This window comes from Chiloscyllium punctatum, chromosome 20 (genome assembly GCF_047496795.1).
Source record: "Chiloscyllium punctatum isolate Juve2018m chromosome 20, sChiPun1.3, whole genome shotgun sequence".
In the NCBI taxonomy this organism is placed as follows: Eukaryota; Metazoa; Chordata; class Chondrichthyes; order Orectolobiformes; family Hemiscylliidae; genus Chiloscyllium; species Chiloscyllium punctatum.
In genome coordinates this window covers 39,563,257-39,579,783 of record NC_092758.1, presented here as the reverse complement: position 1 = coordinate 39,579,783, position 16,527 = coordinate 39,563,257, and the positions used below count along the sequence as shown (strand labels likewise).

Below are 16,527 nucleotides of genomic sequence, written 5' to 3'. Positions count from 1 at the left end.
GAACACCCAGATCTCTCTGTACTGCCCCTTTACTAAATTGATTCCATTTAGGTAGTAATCTGCCTTCCTGTTCTTGCCACCAAAGTGGATAACCATACATTTATTCACATTAAACTGCATCTGCCATGCATCTGACCACTCACCTAACTTGTCCAGGTCACCCTGTAATCTCCTAACATCCTCATCACATTTCACCCTGCCACCCAGCTTAGTATCATCAGCAAACTTGCTAATGTTATTACTAATACCATCTTCTATATCATTAACATTTATTGTAAAAAGCTGCGGTCCCAGTACTGATCCCTCCGGTACCCCACTGGTCACTGCCTCCCATTCCAAAATGCAGCCATTTATCACTACTCTTTGTTTCCTATCAGCCAATCAACTTTCAATCCAAGTTAGTACTTTACCCCCAATGCCATGCGCCCTAATTTTGCTCACTAACCTCCTATGTGGGACTTTATCAAAAGCTTTCTGAAAGTCCAGGTACACTACATCTTCTGGATCGGTCTCATCCATCTTCAGAATTACATCCTCAAAAAATTCCAGAAGATTAGTCAAGCATGATTTCCCCTTCATAAATCCATGCTGACTCTGACCTATCCTGTTACTACTATCCAGATGTGTCGTAATTTCATCCTTTATAATAGACTCCAGCATCTTTCCCACCACTGAGGTCAGACTAACTGGTCTATAATTTCCTGCTTTCTCTCTCCCACGTTTCTTAAAAAGTTGTACAACATTAGCCACCCTCCAATTCGCAGGAACTGATCCCGAATCTATCGAACTCTGGAAAATAATCACCAACGCATCCATGATTTCTCGAGCCACCTCCTTCAGTACCCTGGGATGTAGACCATCAGACCCCAGGGACTCATCAACCTTCAGACCTAACAGTCTCTCCAACACCAATTCCTGGCAAATATAAATTCCCTTAAGTTCAGGTCCTTCAGCCACTGTTACCTCTGGGAGATTGCTTGTGTCTTCCCCAGTGAACACAGATCTGAAGTACCAATTCAATTCTTCTGTCATTTCTTTGTTCCCCGTAATATATTCCCCTGTTTCTGTCTTCAAGGGCCCATATCTTTAAGGCATGCTAACATTTCTGTGTTAATCCAAATAGGGAACTAAATTCATTGCCGTGTGTAATATAATTCCAAAATAGGAAAGTGCTATGATGTACATCATTTGATAAAAAGAAATTTTTTAAAAATATGAATTTTCAACCATTAAAAGGAAATTGTTTTACAGTAGTGTTTTATTATAAATATCAGAACTGCATCCATTATTCATATTAATATTGCAGAATTCAAACAGCCTATATCTTTCACAGTTGCTGGTTAGCAGACACCTTCCTTTGCAAAAAAAAGTAACTATGAAGAGAATTTTGGGAAGAGCAAGTGAAGAATGAATTGAAACTGCAGACTAGGGATTGGAAACAAGCACAACAACTAATGGAGCATAGCTAAACAAAAAATCTCAAGTCCAATTTGTTTCTTTCTGAAATTTAACATATGACACAAGGATTAACTGTTTGATTGAGATAGTTCAGACTGTCAGTCAGAGTGGATGTTGAACACAAAAGTTCTGAAAATCCAAAGCACTTCCAGAACTACAGCAGAGATACAAATAGTTTGCCACAAATTAGGCAAAAGCTGGATCTCAATTTTCTGTCTGTGTTTCTGAATGTCCTTTTAAGGTTCACGCCTCTCTCCGATCAAATACACAGGACATGGAAATCCTGTGGAAGTATTGTTTCCCCAACATAGTCAGAAGTTGAGGAAAAGCAGGCATTCTGGCCCAACAATATACGCTGGCATGGAGTTTTTCTCCCAAGTCTGGTAATGAGATTTGGAAAATTCCTTGCTCGCTGTGCCCACTTGGGAAAGTGCCCCTTATGGTTCATGGCAAGTTAGTGTCAATTCATGTAAGGAATTTGTTTCCTTTACACACTTCATGCTAACTCACCTAACATTCAATATGGACGGACCTCTAGAGCCATGCTGTGATGCAATAAAATTACAGTACAGTTCTAAGTATTTATGACTGAGTTCACTGAATAAAACAACCACATTCATGAAAGCCCATTCAAATACTTAAATCTCAAGTGCTCAATCCCTTATTTTCATAACCCCACATGGAAGCTGTCTGTGTGGAGTTTGCACATTCTCCCCTTGTCTGCGTGGGTTTCCTCCAGGTGCTCCGGTTTCCTCCCACAGTCCAAAAATGTGCAGGTTAGGTGAATTGGCCATGCTAAATTGCCCATACTGTTCGGTGAAGGGGTAAATGTAGGGGAATGGGTCTGGGTGGGTGGCTATTTGGAGGGTCGGTGTGGACTTGTTAGGCCGAAGGGCCTGTTTCCACACTGTAAGTAATCTAATCTAATCTAATCCTTTATCATTTCGTAATCTCTTTCAGCTGTGAGTCAAACTTAATTTACAACACCATCCTGTCACTATGATAATGGCTGCTAATTATTAATAATGCCATAATTACAGCAATAACAAAGTTATTGAATGTTAATTTCTTTAACTTTAACATTCCAAAGTCAGGGAATTATCTTTCCAATTTGTGGAGGACTAACCATTCAACTGACTTGACGGTTCTACAGATCTTATTCACCCTTCAAGAATATTTATAATTTCTTAAAGAATCATAACTCCAATGCTGTAAGATAAGACCCTCTCTCTTGTGAAAATAGAGTCTGGTCAGTACAAAGCTCAAATGGCCCTGCTGAGTTTGGGCTTCTCATCATGTGGATGCCTCCCTCCCGACAGCCCCCCACCCACTACCATTGCCACCTCCCCCGCGCCTCCCCCGCGTCACCTCTCCCCCCCCGCCCACTACTCACTCCTCTAGTCTCACCTGCCCAAAGAAAAGAGGACCTGTCAGAAATAGGGTCTGGAAATCCAGATCCACATCCTTCCTGTCATTTTGGGGTGTTCCCTGAGTCTCCTTAGTTTCATGAAATGCAAGCTATGTAGTCCACTCAACAATTAGGGTCCATTTACTGCTCTGGGATTCTTGGTCTCCTTCAGCGTTTTGATGAGCCTTTAATTGATATGGGTTTCCAGTAGTAAGAGTAAAGTAACTCCTGCAACGTTAACACCTTTGGCAGGGTCAGGTCCAGTAGCCTGAGGTGGGGATATGCTTGTATGTACACTGAACTGAAATATCTACACTCAAATAAAGCAGAAATTTAAAATTAATTCAAATGTCTATGCAATGCTCAAGCGATGTTGCTAACTGCTCTACTTCAATATTGTACATTGTCACACATTGCCATTTGTTAGCATGATTGTATAACTCACCCACCAAAATGACTACTTTGATGTTCAGCAAAAAAGCACAGGTTATACTTCCTTTTCAAATTGTTGGGTCAAGTCCTTCTGTTAAAAAAAGGCAGTCAACCAAGCATTTAAATGCAGAAGATATATTTTCATGAAAGCGATACACAATCTTTGAAATTATCTAAATATATATTGCATCATTTGTTCAGTAATCTCTTCCATTCTTTTAGCGTTGAAGAGAGTTTCAAAACCTTATTCTGGTCGATATTTGGCTTGTCAGAAGTGATATCTGTTGTTCTCAAGTACGATCACAAGTTTATTGAGAACATAGGGTACATCCTGTATGGAGTGTACAATGTTACGATGGTGGTGGTGCTGCTAAATATGCTAATTGCCATGATCAACAGCTCCTACCAAGAAATCGAGGTATGGTTTTAGAGATATATCTTTATAAAATAATGTTTCAAAGTTGGAGAATATTTTTTAAAACTTAATTCAAGTATCAGTATCCATGCAGTCTAAATCAGTACGAAGTGCACAGTTCAGCACATGGACAGGTCCCCAGCCTGTAATGGTTACATAAACTGCACCAGAAGCATTAAATTATGATAAGCATTATGCTTGTGCTTTACAAAATAATGATGGAACACACAGCATGCCAGATGAGTATAAGAAAAAGATCATCAGCATTATCAATTACCATTAAAACACAGAGATTCCATCAATAAACTTTTTGGGAAACCCTCCTACCCAAGTTAGTCATTGAATTAAGCATGTGGCTTAACCAGATTAAAACATCCCAACTTTATTCATCTGCCTGAATCGGGGAGTAACAGTCGAGGTACAGGTACTGGTGCTGCCCTTGGTGTTCATACTTTAATTAGTAAAATGCTGAACTATGAATACCTTGCCCATCACCTCTTCCACACAATTGACTCTCAATGCTAGCATTGCTGCCCCTCCTCCCTGTCCCAGCACTGATGCCCCTCCCCCCAGTCCCAGCACTGATGCCCCTCCCCCCAGTCCCAGCACTGCAGCCCCTACCCCTAGTCCCAGCACTGCAGCCCCTACCCCCAGTCCCAGCACTGATGCCCCTCTTCCTCAGTCCCAGCACTGCAGCAACCTCCCCCAATCCCAGCACTGCAACCCCTCCCCAGTCCCAGCACTCCAGCCCCTCCCCCCAGTCCCAACACTGCAGCCCCTCCCCAGTCCCAGCACTACAGCCCCTCCGCTCCCCCAGTCCCAGCACTGCAGCCCCTCCCCCCAGTCCCAGCACTGCTGCCACCCCAGTCCCAGCACTGTAGCCCCTCCCCCAATCCCAGCACTGCAGCAACCTCCCCCAATCCCAGCACTGCAGCCCCTCCCCCCAGTCCAAGCACTGCAGCCCCACCCCCTCCCCCCCAGACCCAGCACTGCAGCCCCACCCACTTCAGTCCCAGCACTGCAGCTCCTCCCCCTCAGTCTTAGCACTGCAGCCTCACCCTCTGCCCTGCAGCCCCTCCCTCTCTCTAAAACTGACATTTGTATAATTTCTGGAAAATAGTTCGCTCTTCCTTACTTTCTGTAAGCTCCTGACTTCTTTGTTATAAAGCTGTGTCTCCCTGCATTGAGCCCACAACATTTATCACTTTGTCTGTGTCATTCTGACTTTGATATTCTTGATATAATGCATCAGAATTTTAGTTTAATAAAGCCTTCAACTTACATTATGTTGAACCACAAATTAATTCATATCTGTATCTTTTACAAATGGAATGTATGTTTTTGAAAATAATGTTACTGAATATAGCCATACTGTGAGAAAATAGAGTTTTCATTCACAAGTTAGGCCAATCAGATTGTAAAGTTGTCTTTCCTGTCTTCATACAGCCATGATATCATTAAACTGTTTTTGTAATTAGGGTCCATGATGATACTTTATAAATAAAGCTTTCTGCATACAATGCAGTGTTTGCTTCGGCAACACTACTTGGTTCCTATGTTCAACCTACACTTTCCACTGTAACTACTTTAAAATGTTTACCATTTTTTTCTCCTACGAATTAACTGATGCAATTCAGTTCAACAGCTTGCACTATTGTATCTGTTGATTGCAAGAGATAGTTATTAATATATAGAAATAGATTGAGATCAATATCGTTTCAATAATTTAATAATTATTAAATTCTGTATAATTTGATTTACTTTTCACATTTTAAGGCAGAACATACTAAGAGAAGACATGGGCTCCATTTCTAAATAAAAACAAAATTGCAAATCATTTGGTCAATTATCATGAATCAAATTTTTCAAGATGTCTTATCATAAATTTTCATGATAAGCATTAGCTGGTTCATATACTTGAAAATCTCACTTGTTGAATGGGAAAACCAGTCAAACTACAGTCAAGAAATTTAAGTGCACAATGATTTAGTCAATATCTCAGCTAAGAGATGAGTGAGTTAGCTTACACCACAGAAGAAAACTCAAGTTTTTCATATAATAACTTGTTTCCATACAGAGAATCCTTACATCTTGTATAATTAGTCAAACACCTACAATTTTTTTTAAAATTAACTTCATATTCAATGGTTCCCTTGATAAAATATTGTTTTTACTTAGCTTTCTGCAAGTATGATCATGTTGAGATAGAATTATACATTAAATTATATGTGGTACATCGAAGCAATGTAGCCTAGGCACTATGGCTTGAAATAAAGTGTGAAAAGCAAGATGAACTTACACAGCTGATCATTATATTCTGCACTATTTATTCATCAAAACTAGAGCTGTAATGTACATATTTGTAGCAAAGTTGAGAAACAATACAGCCAATTCACCATCTCATCTACAATTTAGCTGTGGAATACTCATCAACCTGCCATTTCTTTACATGCAGGAGGATGCAGATGTTGAGTGGAAATTTGCTCGAGCTAAGCTTTGGCTGTCTTACTTTGATGAAGGAAGAACCTTGCCTGCCCCATTCAACCTTGTACCAAGCCCAAAATCCATTTGCTACTTAATATCAAAAATAAAAACCTGCCTTATAAATCTGTGTAAATCCAAGGTGCAAAAGTCTGAAGGTGACCTTGAAATGGGCATGCTGAATTCAAAGGTAATGTTTGCAAATCTTATGTATTTGAAAATATTTGTAAATAATGGAAAATGTTTGCTTTCCAAACAGTCTCCTTTCCACAAATTGAAATTATTGCTATTTTTACAAATTGCCAAATATGTTAATTCCAAACCTACTTCCAGTTTTCTATTTTAAACTAATTGCACAGAATTCATAGTTTTGTGGTGTTTATCATGCAACTAAGGATCTGAAAGTTCTTAACAACCAACTAATTGTTTTTTTCTTTGAAATATAGACACTTTGGTTGTAAGCAAAGTATTATAATTACAAAATAAATCTACATTCAATTCCATTCCAGCCAGGTCACCATTATAAATCTAATCCTAGAGGTTCAGAAGGTTGTGGTCTGAAAAAGCCTATTAGCAATCCGACGAGATATCAGGTTAGTCACCTACACAGGTTGTACTGTAGATTTACCCAACAGTGTAACATTGTGCATAATTTCCTCCAGAGGGAGATATTAGATTGCATTTCACATTTCATTGTATAAAATACAACAATACAAACTAAATATTTTGAACTAATTAAAAACATTGAAAACACAATCTCTTGTGTTTTGTGCATAAATTGAATGATAAATCATGATGGTCTTGCTTGGATTTGCCATAACCTGTACATCCATTTTTAAAAGAAATATTGCTTGCATGTATTTAATGCCTTCTTACACCACATAATCTCAAAGTGCTTATGAGACACGCAGTAACTTTGAAGTGAAGTAATAGTGGTTGTATTGGCAAATGCAGCTGCAAAATAGAGTTCCACAAACTGTAATTAGATGCATGACTGGTTAATTTGTTATTGGTAGTGTTGAAGAGTGTCCTCTAGTAAATTTCCTTTGAACACTCTCAAGGGCTTTAACATCCTTCCTTAAATAAAGTTATCCAGAACTAAACACAATACTCCAAATATGTTCTGACCACTGATTTGTACAGGTGGAGCATTGTTTACTTGCTTTTACACTCTATGCCCCTATTTATAAACCCAAGGATCCTGTAAGCCTTCTTAGCAACTGTTTGAACTTGCCTGGCCACCTTCAGAGAATTATGTTCTTGAACTCCAAGGTCTTTCTGCTCCTATACTCCTCTCAAAGTTGTACTATTGTCTCTCAGTGTTTCTTCTATCAAAATGCATGACCTCATATTTCCCTGCACCAGGTGTTTGCAGGGGCGGCACAGTGGCGAGCACTGCTGCCTCACAGCACCAGGGTCCCAGGTTTGATTCCAGCCGCGGGCGACTGTCTGTGTGGAGTTTGCACATTCTCTGCGTGGGTTTCCTCCGGGTGCTCCGGTTTCCTCCCACAGTCCAAAGATGTGCAGGTCAGGTGAATTGGCCATGCTAAATTGCCCATAGTGTTAGGTGCATTAGTCAGAAGGAAATGGATCTGGGTGGGTTACTCTTCGGAGGGTCGGTGTGGACTTGTTAAGCCAAAGGGCCTGCTTCCACACCGTAGGGAATCTAATCTAATTTGGGTCAACTTGTAGATGACTCTCTGAAGTCATTCTGCATCATCCTCACAATTCACTATTCTCCCGAGCTTAGAACCATCTGCAAATTTAAAGGTTTTATCCTTAACAACCATCTCCAAATCATTTATATAAGGGGATGGCCTAGTGGTATTATCACTGGACTGTTAATCCAGAAACACAGGTCATTTTCTGACTTCAAATCCAGCCATAGCGGATGATGGAATTTGAATTCAATGTAAACTTTGAAATCAAGAGTCCAACAATGACCATGAATCCATTGGTGATTGTTGGAAAAATCCATCTGGAGTGAAACTGCCATCCTTACCTGGCCTACATGTGATTCCAGACCCACAGCAATGTGGTTGATTCTTACTGGCCCTCTGAGCAATTAGAGAGAGGAAATAAGGGTTGGCTTAGCCTGCGATGTCCACATCCCATAAATAAGCTTTAAATAAATATATATATATGGGCATGTTCGCCGAGCTGGGGGAAGTTGATTTGCAGATATTTTGTCCCCTACCTAGATGACATCTCCGGTGCTTTGGAGCTTCCTGTGAAGCGCAGCTGTGCTGTGTCTTATGGAATTTATTTGGTTCCGTTCCTGCTGCTTCCGGTTGTTCATTATATTGGCTGGTATACTGGATTAGTGGTGCTGGAAGAGCACAGCAGTTCAGGCATCATCCAACGAGCAGCGAAATCAACGTTTCGGGCAAAAGCCCTTCATCAGGAATAAAGGCAGTGAGCCTGAAGCATGGAGAGATAAGCTAGAGGCTTATCTCTCTATGCTTCAGGCTCACTGCCTTTATTCCTGATGAAGGGCTTTTGCCCGAAACGTTGATTTCGCTGCTCGTTGGATGCTGCCTGAACTGCTGTGCTCTTCCAGCACCACTAATCCAGTATTTGATTTTCAGCATCTGCAGTCGTTGTTTTTACCATATTGGCTGGTATGTTGGGTCTAGGTCCATGTGCTTGTTGATGGAGTCCATGGATGAGTGCCATGCTTCCAGAAATTCTGTGATTATCCTCTGTTTAGTTTGTCCAATGATCGTTGTGTTATCCCAGTCAAATTTGTGTTCTTCATCACCTGTGTGTACAGCTGTGAGGGGCAGCTGGTCATGGCGTTTAGTGGCTAGTTGGTGTTCATGGATGCGGATTGCTGGTTGTCTGCCTGTTTGTCCTATATAGTGTTTCATGCAGTCTTTGTATGGAATCTTGTAAATTATGTTAGTCTTGCACATGATGGGTGTTGGGTCTTTTGTCCTGGTGAGTTGTTGTCTGAGTGTGGCTGTCGGTTTATGGGCTGTCATGGATCCCATTGGTTAGTGAAGTTTCACTGTTATGTAAGGTATCTTGGCTAGTGTGTTGGGCCATGGCATGTCCTATTCACATTGTTTGTCTGCCAGGCATCTGTGGAAGAAGTTGCGGGAATATCCATTCTTGGTGAAGACTCTGTAAACGTGTTCTATTTCTCTTTGCAGGTCGAGATTGCTGCAGTGTGTTGTAGCTCTTTTGAACAGGGTCCTAATGCAGCTATACTTGTATGTGTGTTTGGGTGATTGCTGTTGTAGTTAGGGAACTAGTCTGTGTGTGTGGCTTTTCTTTACACTTTTGTAGTGCATTCACTGTTTTGTGTTCTTTCCACCATCACATCCAGGATGTTGGTTGTTGGTTTCCTCCTCCCTCGTAAATTTGATCTCTGTGAGCATTGTGCTGGTAATTCGGTGTATGTTCTCGATCTCTGTTCCTTTAATTATTACAAAAGTATTGTCCATGTATCTGAGCCAGAGTTTAGATCGAATTTGTGGAAGGGCTGTTTGTTCCAGTCTTTGCATCACTGCTTCTGCTTTGAGCCCAGAGTTGGGGGTGAGCCCATAGGTGTCCCAGTGATCTGTTCATATATTTGGTTTTTGAATGTAAAGTGCGTCATCAAGTACAGGTCTAGTAGTTTGAGTATGCAGTCCTTGTTGGTAGGTTCCCGTCATGTCATCTTTTCTGTTTGTCCAGGAGGTTGACTAAGGTTATGTCAATTGAAGTGAACAGTGCCGTTACATCGAATGGAACCATTGTTTCGTCCTTGTCTACGTTTATGTTCTTGATGTTGTCTCAGAATTTTGAGACCGATAACCAGGATTAACCTGTAAAGAATAAAACCCAGAAGGCAACAACACCCCAAGATTTCATGGATTACCTAAGGTACACAAACTTGACATACCGCTTAGACCCGTTGTTGCATTTCCAGGAACTCCATCACATAAACTGGCAGAAGAACTCCAACAAAAACTGAAACATCTTATTAGTGGATCCAGATACTCCATACAATCATCACAGGAATTCCTAATTATTAGGAGAACAGAGATCAAGAACACACATTGGATTACCAACACAGTGTTCACAGGGATCAAATTTACAAGAGAGGAGGAAACCAACAACCAACTCCCATTCCTGGATTTGATGGTGGAAAGAACACAGAACGGTAAATGCATTATAAAAGTGTACAGAGAAACCACACACGGACCAGATCCGAAACTACAACAGCAACCACCCAAACACACAAAAGTGTAGCTGCATTAGGACCCTGTTCAAAAGAGCTACAACATACTGCAGCAGTCCCAACCTATAAAGAGAAGAACACCTCTACAGAGTCTTCATCAAGAACAGATATTCTCACAATTTCATCCGCAGATGCCTAGCAGACAAACAACGTGATGAGGACATGCCATGACCCAACACACTCACCATGTTACGTTATATAAAAATGTCTCAGAACTAACAGCCAGATTTCTCCGACCACTCGGATTCATGACAACCCATAAACCGACAGCCATGCTCAGACAAATCACCATAACAAAAGACCCAATACTCATCGTGTGCAGGACTAAAATAATTTACAAGATTCCATGCAAAGACTGTACAAAACACTATGTAGGACAAACAGGCACACAATGAACAATCCTTGTTCAAGGAGCAACTATTGAGTGTCCTTGATAAGTACGTACCTATCAGGCAGGGAGGAAAGGGTCGTGTGAGGGAGCCGTGGTTTAATAAGGAGTTGGAATCCCTTGTTAAATGGAAGAGGGCGGCCTTTGTAAAGATGAGGCGTGAAGGTTCAATAGGGGCGATTGAGAGTTATAAGGTAGCCCGGAAGGACCTGAAGAGAGAGCTAAGAGCAGCAAGGAGGGGACATGAAAGGTCCTTAGTTGGTAGGATTAGGGAAAACCCTAAGGCTTTCTATAGGTATGTTAGGAATAAAAGAATGACTAGGGAAGGAATAGGTCCAATCAAGGATAGTAATGGGAAGTTGCGTGTGGAGGCTGAAGAGATTGGGGAGGCGCTGAATGAATACTTTTCGTCAGTATTCACTCAGGAACAGGACATTGTTGTCGATATGAATACTGAGGCACGAATAAGTAGAATGGATGGCTTTGAGATATGTAGAGAAGAGGTGTTGGAAATTCTGGCAAGGGTGAAAATAGATAAGTCCCCTGGGCCTGATGGCATTTATCCTAGGATTCTCTGGGAAGCAAGTGAGGAGATTGCAGAGCCATTGGCCTTGATTTTTGTGTCCTCTTTGTCGACAGGAGTAGTGCCAGAGGACTGGAGGCTAGCAAACGTGGTTCCCTTGTTCAAGAAGGGGAGTAGGGATAATCCTAGTAACTATAGGCCAGTGAGTCTCACTTCTGTTGTGGGCAAAGTCTTAGAGAGAATTGTAAGGGATAGGATTTATGCACATCTGGATAAGAATGATGTGATCAAGGATAGTCAGCATGGTTTTGTGAAGGGCAGGTCGTGCCTCACAAACCTTATTGAATTCTTTGAGAAGGTGACTAAGGAGGTAGATGAGGGGAAAGCGGTAGATGTGGTATATATGGATTTTAGTAAGGCGTTTGATAAGGTCCCCCATGGTAGGCTACTGCAGAAAATACAGAGATATGGCATAGAGGGTGAGTTGGAGGTTTGGATTAGGAATTGGCTCTCTGGAAGAAGACAGAGGGTAGTAGTTGATGGCAAAGGTTCATCTTGGAGTGCCGTCACTAGCGGTGTTCCGCAAGGATCTGTTTTGGGACCATTGCTGTTTGTCATTTTTATAAATGACCTGGAGGAAGGGTTAGAAGGTTGGGTGAGCAAGTTTGCGGATGATACGAAAGTCGGAGGAGTTGTAGACAGTGAGGAAGGATATGGTAGGTTACAGCGGGATATAGAGAAGCTGCAGAGCTGGGCAGAAAGGTGGCAAATGGAGTTCAATGTAGCTAAGTGTGAAGTGATTCACTTTGGTAAGAGTAATAAAAAGATGGATTACTGGGCTAATGGTAGACTACTTGGTAGTGTGGAAGAGCAGAGGGATCTTGGTGTCCATGTACACAGATCTCTGAAAGTTGCCACCCAGGTAAATAGTGCAGTGAAGAAGGCATATGGCGTACTGGCTTTTATTGGTAGAGGAATTGAGTTCCGGAGTCCTGAGGTCATGCTGCAGTTGTATAGGACTCTGGTGCGGCCGCATCTGGAATATTGTGTGCAGTTTTGGTCGCCATACTATAGGAAGGATGTGGAGGCACTGGAACGGGTGCAGAGGAAGTTTACCAGGATGTTGCCTGGTATGGTAGGAAAATCCTATGAGGAAAGGCTGAGGCACTTGGGGTTGTTTTCATTGGAGAAAAGAAGGTTTAGGGGTGATTTGATAGAGGTGTACAAGATGATTAGGGGTTAGATAGGGTTGACAGTGAGAACCTTTTTCCACGTATGGAGTCAGCTATTACAAGGGGGCATAGCTTTAAATTAAGGGGGGGTAGATATAGGACTGATGTTAGGGGTAGGTTCTTCACTCAGCGAGTCGTAAGTTCATGGAATGCCCTGCCAGTAGCAGTAGTGGACTCTCCCTCTTTATGGGTATTTAAGCAGGCATTGGATAGGTATATGGAGGATAGTGGGTTAGTGTAGGTTAGGTGGGCTTTGATCGGCGCAACATCGAGGGCTGAAGGGCCTGTACTGCGCTGTATTCTTCTATGTTCTATGTTCTATGTTCTATGTAAACCAACAAGCCACTAAACACCATCAGTCCCTAGTAGCCATATGCACAGATGAAAAGGCAGCATCTGAGGAGCAAGAAAATCGATGTTTCAGGCAGAAGCCCTTCGTTTCAAACATTGATTTTCCTGCTCTTGGATGCTGCCTGACCTGCTGTGCTTTTCCAGCACCATTCTAAGCTTGACTCTAATCTCCAACATCTGCAGTACCCACTTTCACCATACACACAGATGACAAGGACCACATATTTGACTGGGACAACACAACGATCATAGGACAAGCTAAACAGAAGACAGCCAGAGAATTTCTAGAAGCATGGCACCATCCACAGACTCCATCAACAAACACATAAACCTAGACCCAATATACCAGCCACTACAACGAACAACCAGAACCGGTAACCGGAAGCAGCAGGAACGGAACCAAATAAATTCCAGAAGACACAGCATAGCAGCGCTTCACAGGAGGCTCCAAAACACTGAAGATGTCACCGAGACAGGGGGCAAAATGTCTGCAAATCAACTTCCCAGCTCGGCAAACATATCCATAACTATGGCAGCCAGCACCTGAGCTACAAATCTTTACACAAGCCTTGTATGTGTCTATATATAAATCAGAAAAAGCAAGAGTCCCAATACTGATCCCTGGGGAACACCTCTTTCAATTCATCTCCAATTTGAGAAATGCCCATCTTTACCTACCTCCTGTTTCTTATTGTTTAGTCAACTTCTAATCCAATCTGCCAAGACCCATCAATTCCAAACATTTTGAATTTTCTAACCAACTGTCATGTGACATCACATCAAATGCATTCTGAAAGTACAAATATACAGCATCCACAGCAATACCCTAAATATTTTAGACATGGCCTGCCTTTGATCGCACCATATTGACTGTCCAGTATTAACTATTTTTCTCTGATGTATATTTATCTTATCCCTTATTATGGTTGTCATCAGTTTCCCACAATTGATGTCAAGCTGACAGGTCTGTAGTTTTCCTGGTTTATCCTTTGCAAATTGAATGCAAACACAACCAATTGATGTTGAAGCTCAGCCCAACAATGCATATCAGATCTGTGCATCATGACCAATAGATCTTTTACGCCCCACAGTGGTCAGCTGCACCAGCTCTCATTGATGAGAAATGGGTGTCAAAGTGGTTCTCGCTGGTTTGTAGCGCCTGATGCAGCGGAGCTCTGTCATGGACAAGGACAGCTTCCTCCTCTCCAATGTCCTTATCCTCTTCCTTGGAAGATAGGTCTGGTCCCCCCAGCTCCTCTGCATCCAGAACACCACCTTACTGAAGAGCACATTACACCATGTTGATGCAGCATACTCTGTCTGGACTGTGTTGGACAGTTCCCCCAGACCAGTCCAAACAGTGAAAGCACACCTTCAGCAGCCACATCGTCTGCTCCACCATGGTCCTGGTTGAGATATGGGCAGCTTTGTATCTGCAGTGCACATCTGTCAGAGTTCTCAGAGGATTGTGTAATGGTGTCATCAGCCATAGTCACAGTGAATAGCCCTTTTCCCTAGGAACTAGACTTGTCAGGCATCTGGATCCTTAAACACAATAGCAAAAAGAGATTGCTCCAGGATATAGCAGCCATGGCTGCTGCCAGGATTTACAGATTACAGATTACATTACAGTGTGGAAACAGGCCCTTCGGCCCAACAAGTCCACACCGACCCGCAACCCACCCATACCCCTACATTTACCCCTTACCTAACACTACGGGCAATTTAGCATGGCCAATTCACCTGACCTGCACTTCTTTGGACTGTGGGAAGAAACTGGAGCACCCAGAGGAAACCCACGCAGACACTGTGGGCAAACCCTGCAAAAAGTGGTAACAGTGATCTCAGAATACCTGAACATTAGTGGAATGGAACCTCTTCCTGCTGGTGAAATCTGCAGAGTTGTGATAATGCCTTCTCAGTGCCACATGGTGTAGTTCAGCTGGCATGTTCCTAAATCCTATTGTCCAGTCTGTAGCATTGGCCTCACCATAGGGAGACAAAGTGATCCTTGCAAAGATGGCAGCAGTGACTGTCCTATTGGATTGTGGGTGCACAACTGAGATCCCACACAAGTTACCATCACTGCCTGGGAGGAGCTTAAAAGTTCAGAGTGTCTGTCACCTTCACAAGCACAGGGCCTCCCATTCTTGGAGCCCTTAGTTCCTGTTTCAGCATCTGGCTCAGTTCCATGAGAGTGTCCTGAGACATACAGAGCCTGCTTTAATAATTGCACCTTGCTCATCTCCAGGAAAAGGATTCAGGGCTGGAAAGCTCTGTGTCTCCTGCACAACCCATGCATCCTGAGGGGTTCTGCACCAACAACATCTCTCAGATATGGGTGCTCTTCATTTTCAGTGCTGGCTTTTGTTTCTCCAAGGCTTGCTGGTGGCCCTGGTCCTCCTGCATCCACCTTCGCCTTCTTAGATAGGCAGCCACAGTGAGCAACATGCCACACACAGTAGGGTGCAGGACTCTAGTGGGAATGACTGTCAATGGGCACAGAAGGAGCAATAGAGATGTTAGAGCAGTCTTCAGCAGTAAATCCTGAAAATGAGAGATGAGAACACTGCTCCCCAAACATGCTGGTAACGAGGGATCTGTCCCATCATCTACCCACATTTTGGCTCAATATCCACAGTGACATGGTGAAGGTGCCGTGTTGGCACAATGTCATCAAGAAACGGAATGCCTGCAGTGCTCCAACACCCTACTAATCCTGAACTCACATTAAACACTCAACTTCTCACTGATTCAGTACAGACTGTCATTACATTCACATGGCAGATGGGGAGGTGAGGCTATGTGGCTCACACAGGACCCTGGGAAGTTACATGGCTCATAGTTTGCCTCAGCCTTTTGTTGCAACATTGCTGTTAACTTCCAAATCATTCAGATGTCCAACTTCAATTTGCAAGCATCAGTTGCATGTTGCAAATCACCTTTGACCAGCATCTGACCTTCAATCTATCTGCATAACAAATGGGTGATGAAATGATTACAAATTAAAATGGCTGCTTTGTGTATTTGCTGCTTCAATGTCCTTTTGTCCAGCAGACTTGAATTCCACTCTTTTACCCTTAAGGTGACCCTGACTCCACATGCCTTGGTCATGGTGCAGTCATTTTGTCACAGTACTTTGCATCTACAGAACAGAAAGTGATGGCAGGGATCACAGCTTGAGGTAGGCACTGTCAGTATCAGGCCCCACCTGATAGCAGGTTTTTGCCCAAAACGCTGACTCTCCTGCTCCTCGGATGCTGCCTGACCTGCTGTGCTTTTCCAGCACCACACTCCTGACAGCAGATAGCTCTGCCTCCCCATTGAGTCCTATTTCACCTCACACTACCACAGTAACCCATTCCTACCCACCCCCAATGTGGAGACTTATCGATTGATCTTCACCTAAAACTGTGCTCCTTGCCCCCGAACCTGAGCATTACACCTTAATGATGCTCATTCTGCTCCTCTACAGAAGGGTTACTACCACCCATCTGCTTCCTGTAGCCTACCATGCCCTCAGATGCTTTTCTACATAGTCCACCATTCACTTTGAGTTTCCCCTCATCACTGTCCTTGTTTCTCACCTCTGCAAATGCCTCTGCTTTCAC

At 42.7% G+C, this 16,527-nt stretch overlaps 1 protein-coding gene across 1 annotated transcript in view; it reads left to right on the top strand.

Moving 5' to 3' along the window:
• LOC140492060 (short transient receptor potential channel 7) overlaps positions 1 to 16,527 on the top strand; it is a 151,576-nt gene that overhangs the window by 128,038 nt on the left and 7,011 nt on the right. Inside the window, exons 8-10 of the mRNA XM_072590725.1 lie at positions 3,521 to 3,716; positions 6,169 to 6,384; positions 6,704 to 6,787. Of these exons, the coding sequence (XP_072446826.1) occupies positions 3,521 to 3,716; positions 6,169 to 6,384; positions 6,704 to 6,787 (496 nt within the window). The remainder of the gene's footprint in view (positions 1 to 3,520; positions 3,717 to 6,168; positions 6,385 to 6,703; positions 6,788 to 16,527) is intronic.